General features: G+C 39.0%; 1 protein-coding gene across 3 annotated transcripts in view; it reads left to right on the forward strand.

The window, feature by feature from the left end:
• The first annotated feature begins 6,364 nt into the window (after positions 1 to 6,364).
• The window catches only part of pdlim5b (PDZ and LIM domain 5b), a 39,509-nt gene continuing 21,380 nt past the window's right edge, over positions 6,365 to 24,493 (forward strand). For 2 of the 3 annotated variants that reach the window (XM_083930036.1, XM_083930038.1), the window contains exons 1-3: positions 6,365 to 6,436; positions 12,550 to 12,655; positions 22,540 to 22,691. In XM_083930036.1, coding sequence (XP_083786162.1) covers positions 12,557 to 12,655; positions 22,540 to 22,691 — 251 coding nt within the window. In that variant the 5' untranslated portion in view covers positions 6,365 to 6,436; positions 12,550 to 12,556. Of the gene's footprint in view, positions 6,437 to 11,292; positions 11,300 to 12,549; positions 12,656 to 22,539; positions 22,692 to 24,493 lie in introns of those variants that run through there. The other variant, XM_083930037.1, reaches the window with a different exon arrangement.

Consider the following 24,493-nt stretch of genomic DNA (forward strand, 5'->3'; position numbering starts at 1 on the left):
CTTAGAATGTTGTTAAAAATGGTATCATACCGCTAATTATAATTATAAGTAGTCGTATTATTATAATCCTAATACATCATGTAACATCAAAACCCACAAGGTTTCTTTTACTTTAATCAAAAGCGTATTATTAACTATATTTTATAGTTTCTTCTTCATACGGTCTATGCATAATGTTTTAGACAGGCATTATAGCACATGCATTATTAATATGGCCTTCCATGGGTATTACTAAATTATTTGTCATATATGACAGCCTGCAGAACAAATAAAGTACTGTTTGTTGGTTTAATTATTTGGAAATCCACTTAGAAGTGCTGTCAGAAAGCAGATGGAGGTAGATCTGTGTTGTTATAAATCTTTTTTTTAACCCCCCAAATCCAATTTATCTTCTAATTGTTTGTCTGCATTTTTGCATTTTAGAGCAGCAAGATTCGATTGAAATAAAGAGCGGGGAGAAAGAAAAAGGGATGACATCAACAGATGTCCCACACTGGATTTAAAACAAGGACACAAAGTGCATGTGCGATGATCCTCTGAGACACCAGGATGACAGAAGTCCATTAATAATATGGATCTGTTGAATGTATGTCTCCATTAGCAGGGGGATTGCTGGACTACATTATGCATCCTTTTTCATTTGTACTCGTATGTTTATGTAATTACATGGCACAGTTGCCTCAAAGGATGAGGCCATTTATCTAGAGTGAGACTTAAAGTGTATTCTTCCTTCAAATTCAAACACCCAGAAAGCCCCCTGCTGAAATGTCTTTGAACTTTAAATCCAAGTTATTCCGAGTGGTCTGCTTATCCAGTTATGTAAAGATGATCTAAAAAGGTATGAACTGCCTTACATAAAGGACTAGTGCACTTCAGTGGTTCAATCACATTACACAGGGGGATTTTGCTGCTGGGCTTCCCATTAGTTTATAACCATATATTGACATGGCACACATGTAGCTGAAAAAAAAAAACAGCACTAAGAGCAACTTGCTTAACTGTACAGTACAGTTACAATTGTGATCTATAGAATATGAAATGCATTTTAGCATGTAATCATTGTATATTTATATTTTTAAAATATCACAGTGCAAAAATGAAATGATGCAATACACATCAGAGAGCTTAAGTGGCCAATCAAGTTACTTCTTAGATGTAAAAATAAAAAGAGGCTGATAAAGTGGTTCAAAGTATTCCTTCATATTAAGTAATCTTGGAATGTCTTGTCCATTAAAATAGTGTGATATAGCACTTTTATTAAAACGTTTAACAAAATACTCTACGGCGCCGACACCTTATTCCTGTCCTGGTCATAACTGTGGATTATGCTATAATCATACTTTACAAACTGAGGGATTATAGGCTTTTGCCTTACAAATTCGTACACTATGTTTTGCCTTTGTGTAAACGACAAATGTCCAGACATGTTATCTAATAGATTGACCAAAATCCAAAAGGGGTTTCCCCTACTCATGCCTAACCTACTTTGCTTCACTGCCAGTAGCAGACCAGAAAAGAAACTATTGGAACATAAGTAAAATTTCTGCAACCAATAATTATGGGTATTAATAATGAATCTAATGATTATTACCTTTATTTATCAATTTATAGTTATGAAAAAATATCTATTACAATTGAAAAATTACAAGTTTTGTCCAACTATAAGTCCAAAACCCAAACATATTTAGTTTATTAAGACAATCACCACATTTTCACTTTAAATTAGTTGGAACCTGGAATGATTGCCATTTTTGCTTAAAAAAGAACTATTATGATTATCTTATTATCAAAATAGTGTCTGAGTAATTTTCTGTCCATTGACCAATATATTAAACAATTAATCTTCCTCCTCTGGGTACCACAGATGTGCTCAATAATTTCAATGTCAATCTGCCCGATCATCTACACATTGGCCTGATGGTGGTGCTTTAGGAAGGGTTTATCCACAGCAAACTGCATGGAAACTGAACCTAATATTATATTTTAAAACCTTGTCTTTATATTTGGACATTTTGAGTCATATATTGTTGCTTGCTATAGGTGTGGCGAGCCATACATTGGTTATCAAAGCTTAGGGAAATTACAGCAAATGATGAGTAAAAAAGGAAAGTGAAGCTAGGAATGTATTTTCAATATATCAATATTGTTTTGTTTTTTTGTCCTAATTAAACTTTTTGATAATCAAACTTCCAAAAATTCGCTCAGTTTTTTATCGTCATTGACTTGAGTTGGCTTTCTGAAAACCTTAGCCTCAGGCTAGATGCCATGTCGATGTGGACAAGAAACAAGACAAGATGAGTGACACATTTTTAGGTATGGATTTGCGGAGGAGGAAAGCACAAAGAAAACAGTTCTTACCCTCAGGCAATAATTTGCTCAGTGGCTTTAAATCCACAGTAGCTGCATAAACTGTGAAGCATGTACTTTCTGTAGTAACCACTAGAGAGCATACCAACATTATGCAACTAAGATCTGAGTAAACACTGAAACCTGTTTCACTGCCATATCACAGTAACTCATTTATTCCCTGAGCAAAACGCTTGACAGGGAATAAGAGCACACGCATGCTAAGGGGAAGTTTAAAAGTAAAAACACCAAATGAAATCCTAATGGACACAAATAATTTATGTGGAAATCTGTCAGTTTTACTATACAGTCTACAATTACAAATCTCTAAGGGGCTTTACAATCTAAATTACATACAACAACCTCTATTCATAGTCCATCAATTAAAATACAGAGACATTGTTTCATGTCAGTGTTAAAGAACAAATAACTCCAAAGAAGTGTCCCATTACTAAAGTACTTTTTTAGAAATTGAACTATAACTTATTATGTCATATATTTGAACAGTAATGCATTTCATGTTTAACATACTGTACACCACCCACAAGTGTTCAGCACACCTGGCAGTTTATAGTACAGTGAGATGTGACTTGTCTGTCCTGTAAGGAGGCAGTGGAATGAATTACATCATTGTTCACTGACGCAATAAGGCACGCTGATTCCCTGTCACATTTAAATATTTCTTTCATAACATCATACCCATATATCTCCTTGCTTCCTTGAATGACACAATTCTCGAGGACTGAAACATGGCAATGCAAATACAGACTCTTATATTGAAATTCACTGTAAGCTAAATCCAATCGCGGCATATACAGTATATATCTTATATTATACAACATATTTTTAAGATCAAATATAGGAGACATAGGAAATTTAAGAAAGGCTTCTGAAAAAATCATGCAAGAAGGTTTCAGTCATCACGTGGAGCAAGTAGCCTAGGCCATGTGATTTTGAGGGGATTGCGCTATCACTATCGACAATTACAGACATATACCAAGAATTAGGAAGATTTTGTAAGGCAACTGATTCACTATGCATAACAATACAGTCATTTCTTTTACATGTTTATATATTATAATGAAAACTTTTTTTATCAAATTTAATTCTCACAAGCCAAAAGATCTCACTTCCAGCTGCTATTTTTTTTTAACAACAATTTTTTTTTAACATTTTTTTAACAACAAAGGTTGCATTGTCGCAACTTGGAAAAGTTAAAAATCGTATATGTGCAGCCCTAGAAATTATTCATTCATTCATCTTCAACCGCTTGTCCCTGCCAGGGTCGCGGGGGGCTGGAGCCGATCCCAGCTGACATCAGGCGTGAGGCGGGGTACACCCTGGACAGGACGCCAGTCTATTACAGGGAACATAGAGACGAACAGAGACAGACAACCATTCACACCTATGGGCAAGTCTTTGGACTGTGGGAGGAAACCAAAGACCCCGGTGAAAACCCACGCAGACACGGGGAGAACATGCAAACTTCACACAGAAGGGCCCCAGCCGGGTTTCGAACCATGCACCCTCTCGCTGTGAGGCGACATTGCTAACCAACAAATTAAAAAGTATTCAATCTACAAATGACGTTGATAGATTACAATGTGGGAATTATTAGATTAGCTAGAAAAAAAATTAAACATCTGGGAGGGGTTATGAACTTTCAGATAGGTAGTGATTAAGGGCGCGCTCACACTATCCTCCCGGACCGAGACCCGGACTTTAGGGTACTTGTCCCCCCTCCCTCTCCCCCCCGCGCCCCAGCCCCGTTTGTACTCACACTACCAGGGCCTCGGCCAATGCTTCTTGCTGTCCATACGCCATCACGCCGTAACACGTCACACGCATTGATCGCGTGTGTCGCTTTGTTTACAAATCTTTCCATAGACCTCGGAGTTTTTGTGCGTCTTGTCGACTGTTTTTGAATATTTTCACCCGACCAAATCTGCAGTAAACACTCCACCTCCGCATCACACCAACATGAACCTTTCCCCACCATTGTTGTTGTTGTTAAATGTCCGCGCATGGTCCGTCCTTCTATTTACATGTCCGAACAGGCGGACATAACGCTACTGCCGTAGGGCTCGTGCGCGTGCGCGTGCACGTGCGCACGCTCGTGCTCGTACATGTGCAAACGGCTCCGCTAAAGCCCACCTCTTTCAAGCGGGCCGTGGCGGCCCAGCTGGCCCCAGTTGAGCGCGGAGCGGGTGCGCTCACACTACTTAAAGGTACTAGACTTTAGCTGAAAAACCGGTTTTGGCCGCGGCCAAAAGGATAGTGTGAGCAGGCTCTAAGGGCGTGATCACACTGTCCTCCCGGACCACGACCCGGACTTTAGGGTACTTGTCCCCCCTCCCTCTCCCCCCGCGCCCCAGCCCCGTTTGTACTCACACTACCAGGGCCTCGGCCAATGCTTCTTGCTGTCCATACGCCATCACGCCGTAACACGTCACACGCATTGATCGCGCGTGTGTGGCTTTGTTTACAAATCTTTCCACAGACCTCGGAGTTTTTGTGCGTCTTGTCGACTGTTTTTGAATATTTTCATCCGACCAAATCTGCAGTAAACACTCCACCTCCGCACCACACCAACGTGAACCTTTCACCACCATTGTTGTTGTTGTTAAATGTCCGCGTATGGTCCGTCCTTCTATTTACATGTCCGAACAGGCGGACATAACGCTACTGCCGTAGGGCTCGTGCTCGTGCTCGTGCGCGTGCACGTGCGCACGCTCGTGCTCGTACATGTGCAAACGGCTCCGCTAAAGCCCACCTCTTTCAAGCGGGCCGTGGCGGCCCAGCTGGCCCCAGTTGAGCGCGGAGCGGGTGCGCTCACACTACTTAAAGGTACTAGACTTTAGCTGAAAAACCGGTTTTGGCCGCGGCCAAAAGGACAGTGTGAGCACGCTGTAAGTCTTTTTTTGCATATTGTGGCGGGGTATCATAACCAAGCCCTCATCACAGCCACATCCTGGTTGATCCAATACGGTAGTGCCAAAATACTGCAGTTCTCCGAGTGTCCATTAGGAGTACTTTGCACAATAGAGCAGTTTCTCATTGACCCCCATGATAAATAGGCCATTTTACAGCATAATTAAACCTATTCAAGGCCTGGTTTTAATTTTTTTCGAGGTTAAAGTTTATCAATAATTAGGGGCGCGGTCTCTTGAGTGACAGTTAGCCACTGGCCCTCACTTCTCCTCAGAGGTATACGTCTGCCAGAAGGACGTAGCTCCCTCCCCCCAATGCCACATCAATGCCCTTTTTTGGTAAGAGGAAATGAGGCTGAGTCAAAGTCTGACAAGATGGGATTGGATCAAGTTGAGAGAACGGACCCCGATGGATATGCTATGTCCATTTTTTATACAGTCTATGATCATAAGGTGAGGCAGCAAACTTCCTGGTGCCCCAGGCCAGTAGGGGTCCCCTGAGGGCTGACAAGCTTTAAATTACAGCAGTGACAATGCGCAAAGTTTGCAATGACAGTAGGAGACCTGACCTTCCTAAGGGGGCCCCACCTGACTCTTTTTTTTAATTGTTATTCATATTAATGTTTAAAAACATGTTTTTAATGTTTATATAATTATACTGTATTTCTAAAAATAAATAAAATCTACACTTTTGAAATAAAAAAAGTTTACGTTTCACATTTTTTTTCGGTGTCAGATTATTTATAGCACAATGGTGATGAATGCTGGTTCGAGGGGCCCCCTGTGAATTTTTTTGCCCAGGGCCCCAACAGACTCTAGAATCGCCCCTGGGGCTAGCTAACATCTTGACCATTATGTTAACCTTACAACAAAAGGACACTGTGGGTGTGCACTCTACTTCACCTGTTGTATCCATAGGCTGTATAAAGGTTTTGTCCCACGGTCTGGCAAGTCCATGCCTGCCACTGTGTTCCCTTCCCTTGTGAGTCGACATCCTCACACACTGCTGTGAGCCCTCCTACCGGCAGACAGATGGGGCCGGCTTATATGCGGAAGTTTCAGTTCCGCTAAATCCAGTTTGACTTCGAAACTGAGACCAGACGGACTAAAGTCACGCTTCTCTCTCTCTCTGTACACCATACCCGGCTTCACAAGGCAAGGTGAGTACTGTACACTCCAGCCTTCAAAATCTTTCAAATAATGAGACAGGGGATGCCACTGCTCGTGTTACCGTTATTATTTTACTGCTTCACGTGCCCGTTACAAAGTTACAATAAAAAGAACATACGTATATTACAAAATGTGTATTCTAAAAAGAAGAAGTTTTGATCATAAGAGAGTTACACATTTCTTTTCAGGTTGGATAAAAGTCCATCAGAGAAGTGCACTAATAATATCTGACATGTGTTTTGTCACACCCACTGAGGGAACCGAAGACAAATTAAGGTTCAGTTTCCGTGAGAAAACAAAAACAAAAAAAACACTGCTGGGTTGTACAGAGGCTGATGTACGGCCAAGGGAATTATCACTTTGTCCCATGACTACAACTAAAGCTTCAAGTATTATTAAATGATCACTATTAGCCTACACCCATAAGTCATATTTAATGGTCCAGACTTAAGTGCATTACAAGTAGACATTTGGAAGGTAGAAATGTTTTTACTGAGTGTGTCACGTGTTAAAAGAGCACAGAGGTTGCTTTCGATCAAACATGTGTTATCAGCCAGTGTGCAGACCCAATAAGGTCAGGTTGGAACAAATTGTCCCACTGACATTGGGTGAACCAAGAATATTAAATGATACATAGTACATTACTGTCAAACTGTTTAGATAGGGTGTAGTCTAACACAAAATGTACATGTTTAATTATGTATTCAAAATATATATTTGATATTAACAACAAATATATTGCCATAGACAGCACACTGGTGAGGAACAGTACATTGTGAAAACATATTTCCCTCCTTGAGTCAACATGTCCTGCAATGATGTCACCAGGCAACATTGTCTCATCAGCATTGTGAAATGAGAATGACGTCTAAAACTCTGGAGGCGAATCCTACACTCAATGTTTATCCAAACTTAGTGACATCTTCACAATCTCTCAAGAAAAGGCTTTATTTTGACACATTCTGTACAGTGTAAAGAGCATGGTCAGACTACTGAATGGCATTTACGTTCGACCCTGTTGACACGTGTTTGATCCCCAGTTAAGAAAGCTTTTCTGCTGTGAGAGGAGTTTTGATTTTTAAAGGGGGCATGTTATGCTAATTCTCAGGTTCATATTTTTTGGGGGGTTTCTACTTAAACATGTTTACATGCTTTGACGTTAAGAAAAACATGATTTTTCTCATACTGTCTGTCTGAATATACCCCCTCTGGAAAAAGCCCAGTCTGCTCTGATTGGTCAGCATTTCCTGGTCTTCAGCATCTCTCAGGGTCTCTGCAGTGTCATTGCCATGAAATGACTGTAATGCATCGGTAGCAGCATTTTCTACATACATAGTATAGTTGTGACATCACAACAATTTGCAAGTCCTGACCGCTTATTTAAAGACACAGTTTCTGAATCAGGCTGTGTGCATTTCTCTGTGAATTGAGCGTTTTGATACTTTCACAGTATTTATGTAGCACCTCAACCTGCTTTATAATAAAGGAAAATACATGAATTTTTTTTTTTTTTTTTTTTTTTTACAATAGGGGACCTTTAAAAAAAAGTATTTCTTATACAACCCAGGCCACTAAGTCACCCCCAAAGTTAAACTGAGATATCCACCCAAAATCTTGTGTGTTACATTGACATGCCTTTATTAAATGTAAAGTTACTAAATACTATTTGGATAAACCTACTAATTAAATCAAGCAAGCATCTACAACAATGTATCGGTCCGAGACAGAAAATAAGTCAGTCAGCAGGTCCCATTTGTGCTGTGTTGAAAGGATTGTGTTTTAATCTTGTTTTTGGTGTGAATGTGCTGAAATGTTAAGCACAATAAAGTGCCATTATGACAGGAACTTGAATGATAAGGCCCGAGCGGAAAATAACCAGAATTATGCTGGAACTGGATGTAAGTGCTGCTGATAAAATGCTTTGTGCAGATCTCAACTGTTTTCCTCAGTTTGAGAACACTGAAAGGTGTGTCTGCTCATGTCTATGCATGATATCATTAGGGATTGCAAAACAAGCAGGGACACGAGATCAGCCTAATGTTTGTTCTTTCCATATTTGGAAAAGAAATGCTCCTGATATGCGGGTATGACTTGAGTGTTATCCGGACTTCACCATCAACATTTTATGTAACTTTTACTGAGACGTCCCAGTTGGCTATGAAATCTAATACTGAAGAATCTGTGTCGAACAAATTACACAGAGCTATTCAATGCTGTGTATTCCTCTAGAGTTCCCTTTAAACAATGAGAGCATGTCTTCAAGCCATGCCTTCTGGCCCACAGATATTTGAATAAAACTTAAAGATGTCGGTGAGTTCCTTACAGTATATGGCGGTTAGGACATCAGCTGCTTACTTTGTCTCTAAAGCATTGTCAGTGAGTTTAGCTGTATTGGGTTGCAGTAAATAATACGTTTGTTTAAACATAGATAGGCCTATGTGTTTGCTTTTACAGTTTTAATAGTTTTTAACGCTGTTTCTCAAATAATGCTGCAATTTCAGTTTAAAGGTCCAGTATTATGCAAATGTTTAGGTTCATACTTGTATTTTGAATTTCTACTAGGACATGTCAACATGCTTTAGGCTTAATGTTAAAAAAAACATTTTTTTTCCCGTAGTCTGCTCATTTAAAGGCACAGTGTGTGAACACATGTTGCGTGCATTTCTGATTGGACAGGGCGTTTTGATACTTACAGTATTTATATAGGAGCACATTGACCTGCCTCAACCGGCTTTTATAGTCAGATAAGGAAATCTCAATTTTTACAATATGGGATCTTTAAACAGAATGGGTTGAATTCCCTGGTGACAATGTATTGACAATACAGTGGGTTAGGCCTTGTAGTTCACCTATAAATAAACGTCTTGGCTCACCTCAACCCTTGGTCACCTTGAAGAGGGAGACAGCTGTCTTTAATTAGTTTCTTTCTTTTTATGGACCTGCATATTCTGCATGTGTGCGCGTGTTTAGTTTGATTGTGAAAGTGCGTTCTATAAATAATAGAGCTCTGTGCTCTGTGCTTTCCAGGTGTTCACCTCCTCCCTATCACTTACACATGGGATTTTATCTCCCCAGCTCCCTGCACCCTTTTTGTGGCTTCTCTGCTGGCTTCTTTTAAGAGCCTGTTCCCCTCCAGGCGAGATGAGTGTGTGTTAGCCAACCCTCTGATTTGATGTGTGGGTCTCGTACAATTGACCAGGTGATGGGCTACAGCAGGTGGTGCTGTACCCCAGAGGGAATTTGTGACGGCAGCATGACTTACAACCTTAAAATGACATGTCTCTGGGATGACAAGACATTATTATTCATGAAATACTCATCAGGAAAGTATGTCTTCACTGCACTTCCCAGCGCACAGATGTGTGACTATTTCTTTTTCATGGCATGTACTGAAACATTTAATTGCTTTGTTTAAAAAGTCACATGTTCATCCAGATATGGGTATGTAGTAAAAAAGTAAAATTCACCAAAGCCAGAAGTAAAAGAGCAGATACTCAAATGTCTGTCATCGGCATTACAGTTTAAAACTTTTAAGTTCACTGCCAAATGAAATCCCTCTATTCACCCCCAGTTTCCTTAACTATCTTTTCAAATTTGCTCAACAGAAACACCAGACCGTCAGTTTATTACATCAGAACTATAAATCTTAGCTTTCTGTGGTTCACAGTTTCTCTCTAAAGTAAATTCTGATAACCCATAACAATGCACCCGTCTACACAGAGATAGACTTAGCTTTGCTCTACATTCCTCCCTTTTCCATATAATTGCAATGTCCTGTATGTGACATATAATGCTTTTGGGTTAGACTTTGATGTCATGTTTTCATGTTAACATTCACCCTTCCTGTTGGGCAGGGCAAAGGTGATATATTTCCACATGATCTGTGCTTTTTTCCTAAACTCGTGCACAGAGGCTCACACAGATACACACAGTTCACTACAGCTTATGAGGTGAATACACATACCAGATTAAAGTGTATTTTTGAAAATATGGTATACCAATTTTCTCAATCATGAAACTTATAAATGTAATAAAGCACTAAACTGTAACATGTGACTGTACTTAACCTCAGTCTCGCTTCCAATAAATAGCTTGCAGCTTCAATTTTTCAGGGGAAAAGGAATGCATGACAGTCAGGGCTTAAACCAGTGAAACTCAATAGTGCATGAAATATTTTACTGCACAAAATAGTCTTTACTGTGTCTCACTTTTGGAACTGTCCATTTAATTTCAATGCCAACATGTATAATGAAGATATCGTATATTTATCCATGCATGGAGTAATGTAGATGATGGTCCATTTAGCCATTGAGATTTTGAAATGCAAGGCAAACCTTGCTCTTCAATAAAATGTTGACTTTACAGCTGAGCTCAGGCAAGTTTCTGATAGTCCAGGATGTGTCTGGCCTTTACTCTGACCCTATGCAGGCCAGCAGCATCACAGTTACCTGAAGAATGGCCAATGCTTACTCTGTTACGTACTATTTATTTTGTTTTAAATGTATTTATTTAACCTCTTTTAACCAGGCAAGTCATTATGAAGAAATTCTTGTTTATTAGGGATTAACAGGGGTTTTAGCAGGATGTCGATATTATCATCTAGGTATTTGTCTGTTAAGTTACTATCTATCAAAGAGTGAGTTAAAACAATGGCGATTAAGCATATGACTTACTAATGAAAGAGCTTGTATTTGCTGCTTTGCCGAGATATATGATCTGAGTGTCTGTGTCGACTTTCCCGTGCAAAAATTAAATGCGCTGCACATTTAGCAACGCTTCTTACGCGTTCCCCTTCTCTCTTCGGACCTCCCATCAGTGTGGAGCGTGTGAAGGCATCACGCTGCATCGCGCAGGTGAGAGCTGCCAATCTACTCACATCACACAGTCGACATTGTTCGGTTTTGAAAGGAACTCTGGGAGGTGTGGTTCCAGAGGCAGGCCTGCAATTACATCTTACCTCCAAATCAGCCCCTAGAAACAAGCTATCTCAAATCTTACGCATTACAACTTTAAGGATGATAGAGGTACAGGACTGTTCACTAAACCATGTCTTACCGGGAAGATGGATTCCATAAATTATACCAGCGATATGATGCCCTTACCTTTCAATGCCTAATTCTCAAATTGCTTTACTAGTATCTGGTTTGAGTGTACCAACTGTATGTGTTGTAATGGCATACAGTATCTCAATAATATCAGTTTATTTTATTTTTAATATAGTTTGTCTCAGTCTGGATACCTAGTCATAACGTATTTTTCACAAGCAGTGGGTTCAGTGAAAGTACACTGAGATCATACATTGGGTCCAAAGTGCATCTCCAGAGCTGTGATCTGAGATTTTAAGATAAACAAAGGCTAGTCAGTGCTTATGTGCTATAAATGCCACTGATTTTTGCTTAATTCTTTTTTTAACTACTGTGGCTATTTCAAATTAGCCACAGTAGTTGTCTGCATCAACAGAATTTAATTTTTAATTTAAATTCTTTTGCTCCTCAAAAGTTTCATTTTTATGGAAACAAATTTTTGAGAGGGAAAATTAAATATGATTGATATATTACAGACTCACTATTACCCCCAATGTAAACGGCATTGCCCAGGCCCGGGGACCTGCTCTAAAGCTGTCAATGGAGAGCTATGAGCTATGAGAGCGAAGAGGACTATTAATAGACTGTTGTACTTGAATTTAGATAGCTTCGATGTGATAAGTTTAAGCCAGTAGCCCAAACAGGTCTGGTGAGAAGGTGTTGGATGACAAAAAGAAAAATAGTTAATATTCTTTACAGAGTTTAAGAAGACAGTTTGGTGGAAAACAAACAATGGCATCTAGACTGGTTAGAGGAATGCTTCTGTTCGGGTTCGTCAGAATATGTGGTTTACAGTACTCAACTTGAAAATAGTAATCTTTTCTAAATGCCTGTTCCTGGCTGCACAGCAATTATGAATTACGTGATGCGCTGTTTGTTTACTTCGTTTTTTTCCTGTTATTCTTTTCCTCTCCTCTGTTCCATCAGCGCAGATTCTTTCTCAGGGTGCATTATATCCCTTTTAACATGTGTTCATTCATGCACAGTCAAGTGTAAAATATCTCTTCTTCTGTGTCTAGGTTAATCATGAGCAGCAACTACAGTGTTTCCCTGGTTGGCCCTGCCCCCTGGGGCTTCAGACTGCAAGGAGGGAAGGACTTCTGTCTGCCCCTCACCATCTCACGGGTGAGTGGAACAGGCACACAACACTTATGTACCCTTCACTCCATGACAGTCACCTCTGAGGAATGCTGGAATGCTCACTATGCCATTTGCTTAGTCGGTGATGAAAGTGTGTGTGCCATTCATCTCTTGTGTGACACTTACTGCTGGATTTAGACAGTCCCCCACCCCACAGTCATGACCTACCTCCCGTCAAGGCTATGACTATTGTCATAATAATGTTACATAACTGAACTGTAACCAAAATATCTGTCAATTTAAAAGACTTCCTTGCATTTCTCTGACGGTCACTCAAGATATATTTTTGTCATTTCGGTCATTCAGATGTGGGATGGCGCCGGCCTTTCTCCCTGGTGTTAGTTCTGATGTAAAGCACAGGAGATGTTAATGTATACTGAGTCTGTAGGGGAAGCATCAGAACCTCCCCATTTAAGTGAAACTCTAGAAAGCCACAGTGGTTCTGTAATAACTATTTGGGACTTTGGGCCACATAAACTTAAACTAGGATTTGGCTCTGGCTGACCAGGTCCTGTTGAGCCTTCAGGTGGGAGAAGGACTGCTGGACTGGAGTACCAACCAATGGAAAAAAAGGCCTGTTTATGAGACTGAGTTTATCAGTCTCAGCCTATACATTGTCATACTACTACTATTATGTTCATTGTGTAAGGGACTTCTGTGCAAAACACTATGACTGTTGCACAAATGAGAACAAGTATATCTGAAGTGTCTCAATACAAAAGTATTTGAGTGTTAAAGTAAAAGTACTTGGGCGTTGGTCCCTTTCAGAATATTGTATTATTATATTTAGCATTTTAGTACTGATTAATGCTTTAACACTTGAGCATTTAAACTACTGTATATACTGTTCAATAGTTTAATCTACTAGCACAGTATTATATTCCATAAACTGTTCATATGTCTTGTTTGTAAAATTTGAATCTGTAAAGTAACTACAAACTCCAGCTGTCAAATAAATGTAATGGAGTAAAAAGTACAATATACCTCCTGGAATTTTAAAGTAGCATAAAATTTAAATACTCAAGTAAAGTAAAAATACAACAAAATTGTCCTAATACAGTACTTGAGTAAATGTATATAGTTTCTTTCTACTACTGCAATAAACAATGCTTCTTGTCAAGCTGAATTAAAAGTAGGCACCTTGTCTTCTACCCTCTGAAGTCTGTGTATTGACAACAACTCAGGCTGCTGCAGAATGAGCAGTGTTATTCAGTTCAAACTGCTTCCTGTTATGTAATTGCAATCTCCATGTCATGACCAAGGTCAGCGACTTTATTTGTTGTTGCCAGGATCAGTTACACACGTTTGAAAGTTATGTATGGAGAAGACAAATTACTTTTCTCAAGTGGAAACAAAACCATAGGGTATGAAAAGGCCAGCAGACTATTTTTATACTTGCTATTACGATAATAATGGAATGAAGGACATCATGTTGTTATAGTGGCATGTAGCTGTCAGTAGACATCTTGTCATCATATCGCAATACATGAACGAAGCCCCTCCACACTTCACGTCACATATTGGGAGCACTGTTTTATATAGAGGGATTTATACAAATATAAAACTATTTTCAGAGAGCAAGAGAGAAATAAAATCAGCCTGAATCATTTGCTTTTTTTGCCCTTTTAATCTTGGCATCAGCTGTTGAAAAAACAAGTCAAACTGTAGTTTCACTAAGAATTCTTAAGGGTCTGCAAATAGTTTAGAGTGCACTGGCATTTTTTCACACAGCACACAGTTTTTACTTTTTAGACTAGAATATGTAGCGTCCTAACTGAATAAGAGATTAGACGTGTGAATCAATGACAATGTTGCAATATGCACTCTTTGTATAAAACCCACTAGAACAATGAAAAACAGATGGGTATCTGACCCCTGACTGTGATATTTGTAAGTGCCATTTCATGTTTTTAACTGAGACAGGTTAGTTGGCAAATGTGTCAAAGAAATGGTGGCGGGTAGCTACTCCATGGACCATAAAAGTATTGAATACACCTCCTGTGTCTGCTAGCAGTCCTGTGTTTAGTCAACCGTGGTCTGGAGCACGCCTTGGTACTTCTGAGCCAGACGACATGACTCTCACAGCTTTTCATTCCATCTCAATGTTGCTTTGTGTCATTCCTGACATATTTTGACATTTATTTCCAATCCCAGGCAGCACATGACCAATGAATGGCACCATAAATGGCTTAGATATATTGTTGCTAGGTGCCAGGAACAAGTCTCCCTTTTGTCTATTTATCTTCCAAATCTTAACGTCACATAATGAATGTGGGACATGTACTCTTTATGTTTTGGTAAAGCTGAAAGGTTTATATATCTAATGTCATTCATACACATTTATATATGACATCTATCGGTACTCCTAAGTTATTTGTAATGATTACTGTATCTCCAAGTTAAAGGAGTAACAGTATTCACAAAAGGAGGAGTAAGTGAGTAGAAGGCACATATATGGTAACATCTGCCAGCAGTTTAACCATTACTTCAGTTCCTTCATTAGCTGAATGATGAGGAAATTGTGTAGACCACAGGCTTATTTTAAGGTTCATAAGATACCCACAATGCTACATAGGCAGACTTTACCTTCACACTAAAGCTTCTATTTATTTAGCTTACATGGATGTGATTGCACTGGAATAATGATGTAATGACTATACATATGCTTACCATATGTAACTGATCCAATGATTACGTACAGTACTGTACCATATATAAGGCATGTTGCTTACAAGACAACCACATCCTGAAGCCTTTTTTGCTTTGGCCTATTATTAACACTAAATCGAATTAGCAGGTGGAGAACATACCATAAATCAGATTGTTTATTGTGTGATAAGATATTGAATTGGTATGTTAGTTAGAACTGAGGCCACCCAATAATGTAAGGGTGACTTATAGATGAAGGGCCTATATATATACGTATATGTACATAGTGTTCCTGTTCCCCCAGACTCTTTCCTTCATCATCTGTGGTTATTCAGCTCCTTTTTTAGGCATTTTTTGACAGGCTTTCACATAGGAAAGACTCTCACTCAAACCGTCTACTAAAAAGACAGAACATACACACAGTAAATTAAGTTTTGTCTTGTATTCTTTGGACTTACATTATTCTAAAAATAGGTATTATGTAAGAAAAGTTTATCAGAACTAAATCTAAAGTAATAACTGGTTGCTGTAGGTCAGCTGGTGGTCAGCACTGATAAATGTTCCTCTTTTTTCCCCATTGACCTCTCACTTCCCCCTCTTGTCTTTTGTGTCCTTTTGATTGTTGTTTTAGTGGCATTTGATACTTTGAGTGAACATTATACAAACTAATTTTAGGTCTGTGTTTACAGAAGGCTCTGAGCTTCCAGACCTGTTTTTTTCAAGCACCACCATGATGTGTTAATACTGTGAGGCTACTTTCACTCTCAAAGAAGAGGAATGTGATGATGTAGTGTATTTAGGAAACCAGTCTTCAACAGGGGTAAAAGGTATTCTTTGTGCATTTGTTTAAGAGAAGAGAATGCAATGGCAGCAGACAAGCTCAACATTGGGTAGCTGGAAAATATTATTAGCTAAATACTATTGTTATATCTGCTAAATATCTGCTTATTATGAGATATGATAATGGTTTGTGTTAATTATTAGAGCTAGGTGCCCTTCAAGGGCCATGCTTTGTGGGTTTCCAATAAGAGACTGAGACAGCTGTTATTCTTTTTGAAAGTATTATTTTGTTTGAAACACCCTTCACTGGGCTCTTTATTTGACTGTCAACATATCCTTTATATGCCATGTCGCTTGACATCCAGCATATGCTAAACGTAAAGGCTGACCAAAACTGCACTTTGATTTCCTGTCTGTGCACTCTGCACACAAGTGCAACCAAGATCAGATTTGTAGAGTCAACGATGATGACCTCAAGAGACATTCAGCTCCTTCACAGTATTCATTTTAACTCAGAAAGAAGTTATTTTGTTTTCACACCTAAAATATCAGCAGTTCAAAAGATGCACTTATTGATGGGTATTGTATTATTGCTTACTATGTAGCTGAACACATTCTAGTGTTTCTGACAACATTTACTGCCTCTGCTCCAATTTTTTTCTAAAATAGTTTATTCATAAAACTATCTGCATGCAAACCAAACACATCATTTGGATGTGCTTTGATTGAATTGGCTACACAGTCAGGTTATTCGACTCGTAAGAAAGGGTCAACATTGAGTATCATATGTTCAGACAGTAAGGGATAGCAAGTGCTAAAGTGCAAGTAACAGAATCCCTGCCCTTAGAGAGAACCTGTCTCTTGTGTTTTTGTCATTGATTTACAGATAATACAGACAGCAGTTTGTATCTTGTGATAAATAATAATCCATCTGACATTTAGCCATAACGTTCGTCTGAGCTTAGGTCTAGAAAAAATTAATTCAAGCAGAGAAAAGCTCCCCTGGCTTTTCAGGAAACAATTGAAACAGATAACTGTCAAACAGTCTGTCTGTATTTTTTACATCTGTCTCCTGTATTAAAATCTCTTGAGCATTTTTACATGGAAACCTAAATTCAATGGAAACCACCTAAGTCTATCCCATATTTCATAGCTTAGTGAATATACACTTCACAAGGCACATTTAATAATCTGTGATTCTATGCAGGATCCTCAAGATGTGTTCAGGTTACATATGGGTTTAGTAGAAAACGGTTATCTGCAGTGCGTTTGATCCCAGAAGGACCTGCCTGGTGTCTGTCTGGAGTTGTATTCAAGGAGTCTGCTTTCAATCTCCTTAATGTGCTATATGGCAGAGCTATAAAGAATAACCAAACTGTCACTATATTTTGATTTAGATTACTTTCTTTCAGTTTGGATGAAAAATGTTTTAAGGAAAAATCCACCTTTTCTCATTCTGGGAAGAAAGAGGGATGAACCCTTTAAATTCAATGACCCAACAGGCCACTGTACATGCATGGTTGCAGCTGGAACTACAACCTACGATTATAGCTGTGTTTTAAGGTCATTTGGATTAAAGATACTAACGTGATTGTCACCCATTGTAGAGTACAATAGAGTACTTCATTTGATACCTTTTTTTTCTACTTTGTTTGATACCCATCATGTGAATGGAAGTATCTTTGCATTCTGAACAGCTTACTTACGTCCGATACACCAGGCTTGACTTCACCACACCATAGACTGTACGGGTTGTAGCTGCTTCAGTAATGTGCCAATTCTATGTTGCCTTAAATCAAAGAACGCTTGCAGTCATTGGCTGCAACCAAAACCATACATTTATTTTTTCTTCATGATGGGTCGGTTGCACAAAAATATTTAAGACTGGTCTTTAGTGTTTTAGTCTTACAGAAATTTTACTGCTAGAGAAGTCTTGACATTTTAGGGTTAGGGGTCTATCTGAAGTCTGAATAGCAGTTAGACCAAAGAATCAAAGTCTAACTTTATGAAACTGGTGCCTGGGTACAAAAGTACTGGGTTATTTCAACCAATACCGTAAAGGTATTGGATTCTGATACCCAGCCCTACAATTTAACATTTACCGTTCAAAGTGGACATCATCTTGTTCAATCGTGCAAAATATGTGTTTATGTGTATTCCAGTGGCTCAGTTGCGTTGCTGTACATTTGATGAACCTGTGTTGTCATTTTGTAGCTTTTACGAAGCAGAGACACTGTATGTTCTGCTAATAGGGTATTTGTAGTCTTTTTGTGTCTGTCCAGTCATGAAGACATTATACAGCCAGAACATTTTACCACTTAACAATCATTATGCCATTTGACTGTATCCCAAAAAGCCCAATTTAAACCCTGCAGGAGAGTTGAATGAATCATGGATGGAGGTTGAAACCAGCACTTGCACTTGGCTCAAGCCCCACTACGGCTAAAAGCCTTTTCATATCATCTGCCTCAGCAGCGCTCGTCAGCCTGGTTTGTTTCTGACCTGACTAAAGAGCATTCAGTATTCAGTGAAGGGTTGGTACTGCTTTGTGTTGTTTTGTTTTCGTTGTCATGGTGATTTGAGCTTGTACATAAGTCTGCTTGGCATCTCGTGTTTTCCAGCAGCCTGATTGATGTAGTAAAGAGACTGGGGTCAAACCATGACAACCGCGGGTCTACCTCTGTTCAAGTGGCCTTAATTGCAATGTTTGGATTGGGGAACTTGGTATTTCGTTCCCTCCCAACTGCTGTATTCCACCCTACTTCTCATCTCACTTCCTTTTCATTGTTTGAACGGTTTGTGCAAGGTGCTGCAGGTGCAAGGGGAAGACGTTTCTTGCCTATAAGCTGTAATTTATGGCTTCTGCTTGTGCTAGCCCAGCAGATTTGCCGTGTGCTGTAATGTTCTCCAGAAAATCATCGCAGAGGTTTGGCAGGGTTTCTTTTTGGTGAGCTTTACAGGTTGAATGGATGCAGTCCTGCCTGTGAGTCAGTCTGCTTTAGCCTGGTGAGTTTGTGATGACTTAATGTCAGGCCAAAGTATTTTCCATATAAGGTCCTCTATCTTAGTCTACCCTTCACAGACATGACATGCATCTCACAGGCCTTCAGTCTTCACCACAAGACGCTTCCTGTAACATGACTTCTTGAAAGTGAAATGACCACAGCCCTCTTCCTTACTCCATAATTTCAGTGAAGGCAGGAAGTTACTCTAGCGTGGAAAATGATGAGCATCCCACCAGTGTTGAAGTGGTATCATAACCACCTTACTTTACCTTAAATGTGTTTTCTCCCATAAAGAGTTTTGAGTTTTGTTCAGCGGTTCAAAAATAAAACTTTGTTCTGTTTAGTGAGGAATTCCAGTGTTTTTAGGAGTTTGGGCAGCAGCCTATTTCACTTAACAGAGTAGAGGAACTGTATGTCATGCTAACTGTATACTACTTAACAAAGCTGCTTCATCTCCAAATAGAATCTCTGTTTTCACTAATAATGACTCTTATACAATGTTTATATTTCATCATTAATTAATTGCCTTATTAAGGATTAGTTAATTTCTTAGTAAACATCTAAATCTTAACTGTCTTTGGCTTTCGTGACTGTATTTGATTGTGGCTGTATGAAAGATGGATTGCAATTACACATGGAAGCAATGGATTGTTAATTCTTCTAGGCTTCTGCTTCATTTATTCTGTTTTTATAGTTGATGCATAATCCAAATCTCTCTGAATTCCTCTTCGTCTTTTTACAGTTGAAGTCAGGATGGAGTAATTCCACGAAGACATTTATACTCGAAATAAATTAAGGGGCTTGTATTGTGTAATATGCTGTGCTACATTTGGAGGAGCAGAGGAACTTCCATGTGTAGTTTGGAAGAACAAGTCATTACCAGTAACTGCACAACAGTAAAAATCAGCAGTGTGGAAAGGACCACAGCAGTCACACCATTATGTGGCTGGAATCCCATTCATGTAAGCACAGTTGGAAAGACACTTCATTCATTTGTAAAACGTCCAAACGAAGATAAAGCCGCAGCTAGTGACCTTTTCACTTTTTAAATGGTGTGAAACGGGTCGACTTTTTCTAAATTTGACCCAGCAAGATTTAAAATAGTAACTTGTGCCAATTTTGATTAAGTGCACAAGTTACATAATGTGATGTGGTTGACAGAATTTGGTTAAACATCCTGTTCTCTTGAGAGAGCTAGCACGGCAAAAGTTCCAGTTCATTTCTTATTTCTCTCCTTCACAAGTACTTCAGACCTCTCTTGATTTATCTTTAGTGACTGTGGATGCCAAGGATTCCTACTGTAACATCCACTTGTTTTATAGTCATATGAGAAAGACAGTGTTTGAATGAAAGAAGTTGGGGATTTATATAGTCCTCTCAGTTCACCACCGACTAAAGCATTAAACATTGTTAACCACATACAAAAACACATTCTTCACCTCTCTTCATGTTTTGAAATACTTTTTAAGGCACTGCCATATATAGAGCTTTATAATATTGTTTTTCTCACATCCCTACAAGGAGGTCTCCTTTCCCATTGCTCTCTCTGGCTCTCTAACATACATACACAGGCTCCCAGAGAGTGAGACACTGGGAGATTGAGAGAGAAGAATCCATGTCTCGGGACATGTTTTCTCAATAATCAAGCTGCTTTTTTTTTGTTAACCTCAGGAGCTGTCTTGTAGTTTAAGACAGGGCTAGTGGTGATCTCTAACGAGTGCTTCCTTTTTATTGGCCTTTGCCTCAAAGAGAAATGAGTTATTTTATTGAAAGTAAATGCGTCAGGGCAGACTCATGTGGTAGGTGTGTCTTTGAATCTATGCTGGACACATCGTGAGTCAGTTGGAGCTGTGTTCATGCCAGCGTAGTGAGTACCCTGCCCTTTGTGAGTAACACTTTGCATTTAGCTTCACTATAGGTTTCCAGGACGTTGGTATGCATACATCAGCCTCAGCTATGCGTTTTGCACTTCCTGCTACTGATCGACTTGATAATGACGCGAGGAAAGCGCCCCTCCAGGGAAAAGTTACTGCCACTGTCACTTCCTCATTCTTTCTCTCCCTCCCACCCACTCTTTTCCCCTATTTCATTATGAGTGTTAACACAATGGCACATTCTTTTCGTCACATTGGCTCTTTTTTTTCAACCAAAGGGGAAAGTCTTTTTAGAGTTACCTAACTTCAATGCATCCTTTAGCTGTGGGGAGAGGGAATATCTTGTTTATTCCCTTAAATCAGGGCTAAACAACAACTCTCAAGTGTGTATGATGTGTAGATGGCAGTGGGGGAGCATTTAACTACTTTCTGACATCACATGAGCAATCACTTTCACGGCATCATTTTCACACCCTCTTCATTATACTCTTTTGTCTCTCATCACATTCATAGATCTCCGCTGAGCTGACACTTGGTGTATGTGTCTGCTTCCCATGTCCCTGTTTTAAATGTTTGAGGCTTCAGGCAACATAAGTTATGTTTCTTTTCACACTGCTGAGAGATAACGTGAAGTTTATGATCCTAACAACAAAGGTAGCGTGACATAATAAGTACACAGCGTTCTTTTTTGTTCCTGCATAATTTGCAGGTTACAGGTCTTGATGTTTTGAGTAATTGATGAGGTGTGCACAGCTAAACGTAATCGCTGGCCACACCTGGTAGAGTCATACCAACGTCATGCCTTTTTATGTAACTTCCTGTGTGTTAAATGCAAGTCTTAACGTGGTGGAAAAGGGTAGAAGGTCTGATAAACCTCAACCCTACCTTTTTTATTTTTATTGAATTGAATGGTTCAAACTCTCAAAATAGGATACAAAGGCTTAGAACTTGTGATCCGACAAAATGTTACTGTTGCTAATTGGGAGTCTCATGGTTCAGGACAGGAGGTTGAATCAAATACATTCCAGGAAGCTCCCAAAGGAAAACCTGCTTCAGAGCAAACAACCTGTGCATCAGCACCTTTCATTACCGCAATAACAGTTGAAGTACACAGCAAAACAATCCCTGGAGTGGCTTCAAGTCTCTGAATGAAAGCAGTGGATGTGGCCCCTTATAAAAGAAAAACAAAACAAAAACATTTTTACTTTTTTTTTTTTTAACTTTTATCCTGATACATAATGTATTTGTAACTTAAATATATAATGCATACTCAAACTGTGGTCAGCATAGTGGCTTGTTTAAGTTGATGTAGAATCATGTCAGAGCACAATGCTTGGTGATTGAAAGAAAGAAATCCTATATACAACATTTTGTAGTTAAATGCCTTTCTCTTGTTCATTTTATCAAAACGTTTTATCCAATGGTAACACAGCAACACACTCGTAATAAAGAACAAAAGGTGAAGTTGATATAACTAAATGATTTGTAAGTACTCTTTAATAATCTTTGTTTGGTGTAAATATGCCCTTTAAAACATTTTTTTTTTGTTGTGTCTTTGCAGTTGACTGATGGAGGCAAGGCGGCCAAATCCAAGATGAGCATTGGAGACATCATTCTGTCCATTAATGGCATTTCCACAGACAGCATGAATCATCTAGAGGCCCAGAACAAGATTAAGGCCTGCACAGGCAATCTCAGCCTCACTCTACAGAGGTAACAGTGGCACACATACACACACTCGCTACAACATAATCTATGGATTTCCTCGGTCAGCAATGGAATGCATACTTTGTTGATTTTGCCTACCAGTGTGTATTTAAGCCTGTTTGAAGAACTTTGCAGAGCCAAGAGTTTCCATACTGTATGTATTTGAAGTTGATTTTTTCACAGGAAAGTGAACAGACACACAAGACAATCTTTAATTGGAAATATAAAGCTTCATTGCCATGTTTTGTGCTATTTATGATCTGGAACAGATGAACTCCTGTTGTGCTACTTTAAAACAGTTCAATGTTGCTGCTTCAGCAAATGCTATGTCCCTGAGGTCCTGCAGGAAGTCTGGGAACGTTAAAAAGACTGAATTAAGCTTGATTTCTTGGTTTCTTGCACGGTTTATGTATCTTGTCATCTGCGTCATAATTAGATTACATTGGCTTGCAAGCATGATATTGGATTCATAGTGATTCCCTTGTGTTCTTAGGGTTCATTTGAAGAAAAAACAACAGCACTGTTTAGAATCACATTTTAGATTTTATTAAATGCTTTGAATGCAAAACCAATATCATTGAAAGTTACATTCTAGTTGCTCTATGGGCCGAATATCTTTTGATTGGATCTCCAGTAAGGACAGTGTGGACTTAAATAAAGAGAGGTTCTTAATTAATTATTTTACACATGTTCTTACTGTGCAGTGTTTGTCACAGAATCTATAAAAGTCTTCAAATCAGTTTTATCATGCTGACTCCATCAACTGCTCCTCTGCTGCTCCTATTAGACGAAAGGAAGACCCTGGTATTCTGGGAGCCTTGAGTACTGTATATTAAAGCCGTAGTGCAGTGCTTAGAGCACTATAAATGAAAACCCCTTTAATATAGCACTCCATTAAGCCGTAATATACGCTTCAAAGAAAAGAAAACAGGGATTCAACTGAGGTTTCCATTAAAATTGTCCACCAAGGAAAAATCCAAAAGCCCAAACAACTTTTATGGTCCATGTACAGGAAGGTCAAATTCCACTCTGAGGATGCCTTGAGTTAGTTTCATCAAAGAAAAAAATAGCTTAAGCTCTACTTTCACAGGCACCACTACATGTCCAATATCAGTTCACTCAGCTCAGAATTTTCTACATTGAATAGCTGTGCATTTATTTTTTTCTTGAAGAAGATCAATCCAAACAAAGAGTGATCCTTTCTAATTAATTTTAGCCAAATGCTTCACATTTTGTGCAACCAAGCATAAAGAAGATTAGTGTCAGACGCAAACAAATGGAGGCGAAGCACGCACACTCTCCAAGCTGTAAAACATGTTGACAAAAAAACTCAAAGCCTGGTTTGCATGTCCTGTCATTCCATCACCACATCAAAGGAGAAAGGAGCCTCTGCGCTTTAATCGTGGGAAAATAGCCCTAAAATAGTCCTGTCCCACAGCTGCATGTAATCTACTGTGGGTAATGGCTGCACAATGAAACATCAAACATTCTGGTCTCACAGGACATGTAAATTACAAGTAAAACAACAAAGGTTTCCATGATACAAATGATAATTGATTGTTTGTTTCATTTCCGGCGCCATTTTTTAGAAGAAGCTTTGCATACTGTTGATATTGCATGCCCTATGATATTGAGTGACACAGAAAGAAGAATTTGGCTACTTTTTTTTGGTAATTGAACTTTATATTTTGTGCACAGAAGTTTGAAGACAGTGGAATTAGACAGTCACACTGATCATTTCATGTATGCTATGGTCTTCTACAGTACCTGAAGCTCAGTGAGATATTTTACATACTGTATTTAGTCTT

Source organism: Echiichthys vipera (assembly GCF_963691815.1).
Source record: "Echiichthys vipera genome assembly, chromosome: 16".
Taxonomy (NCBI): Eukaryota; Metazoa; Chordata; class Actinopteri; order Perciformes; family Trachinidae; genus Echiichthys; species Echiichthys vipera.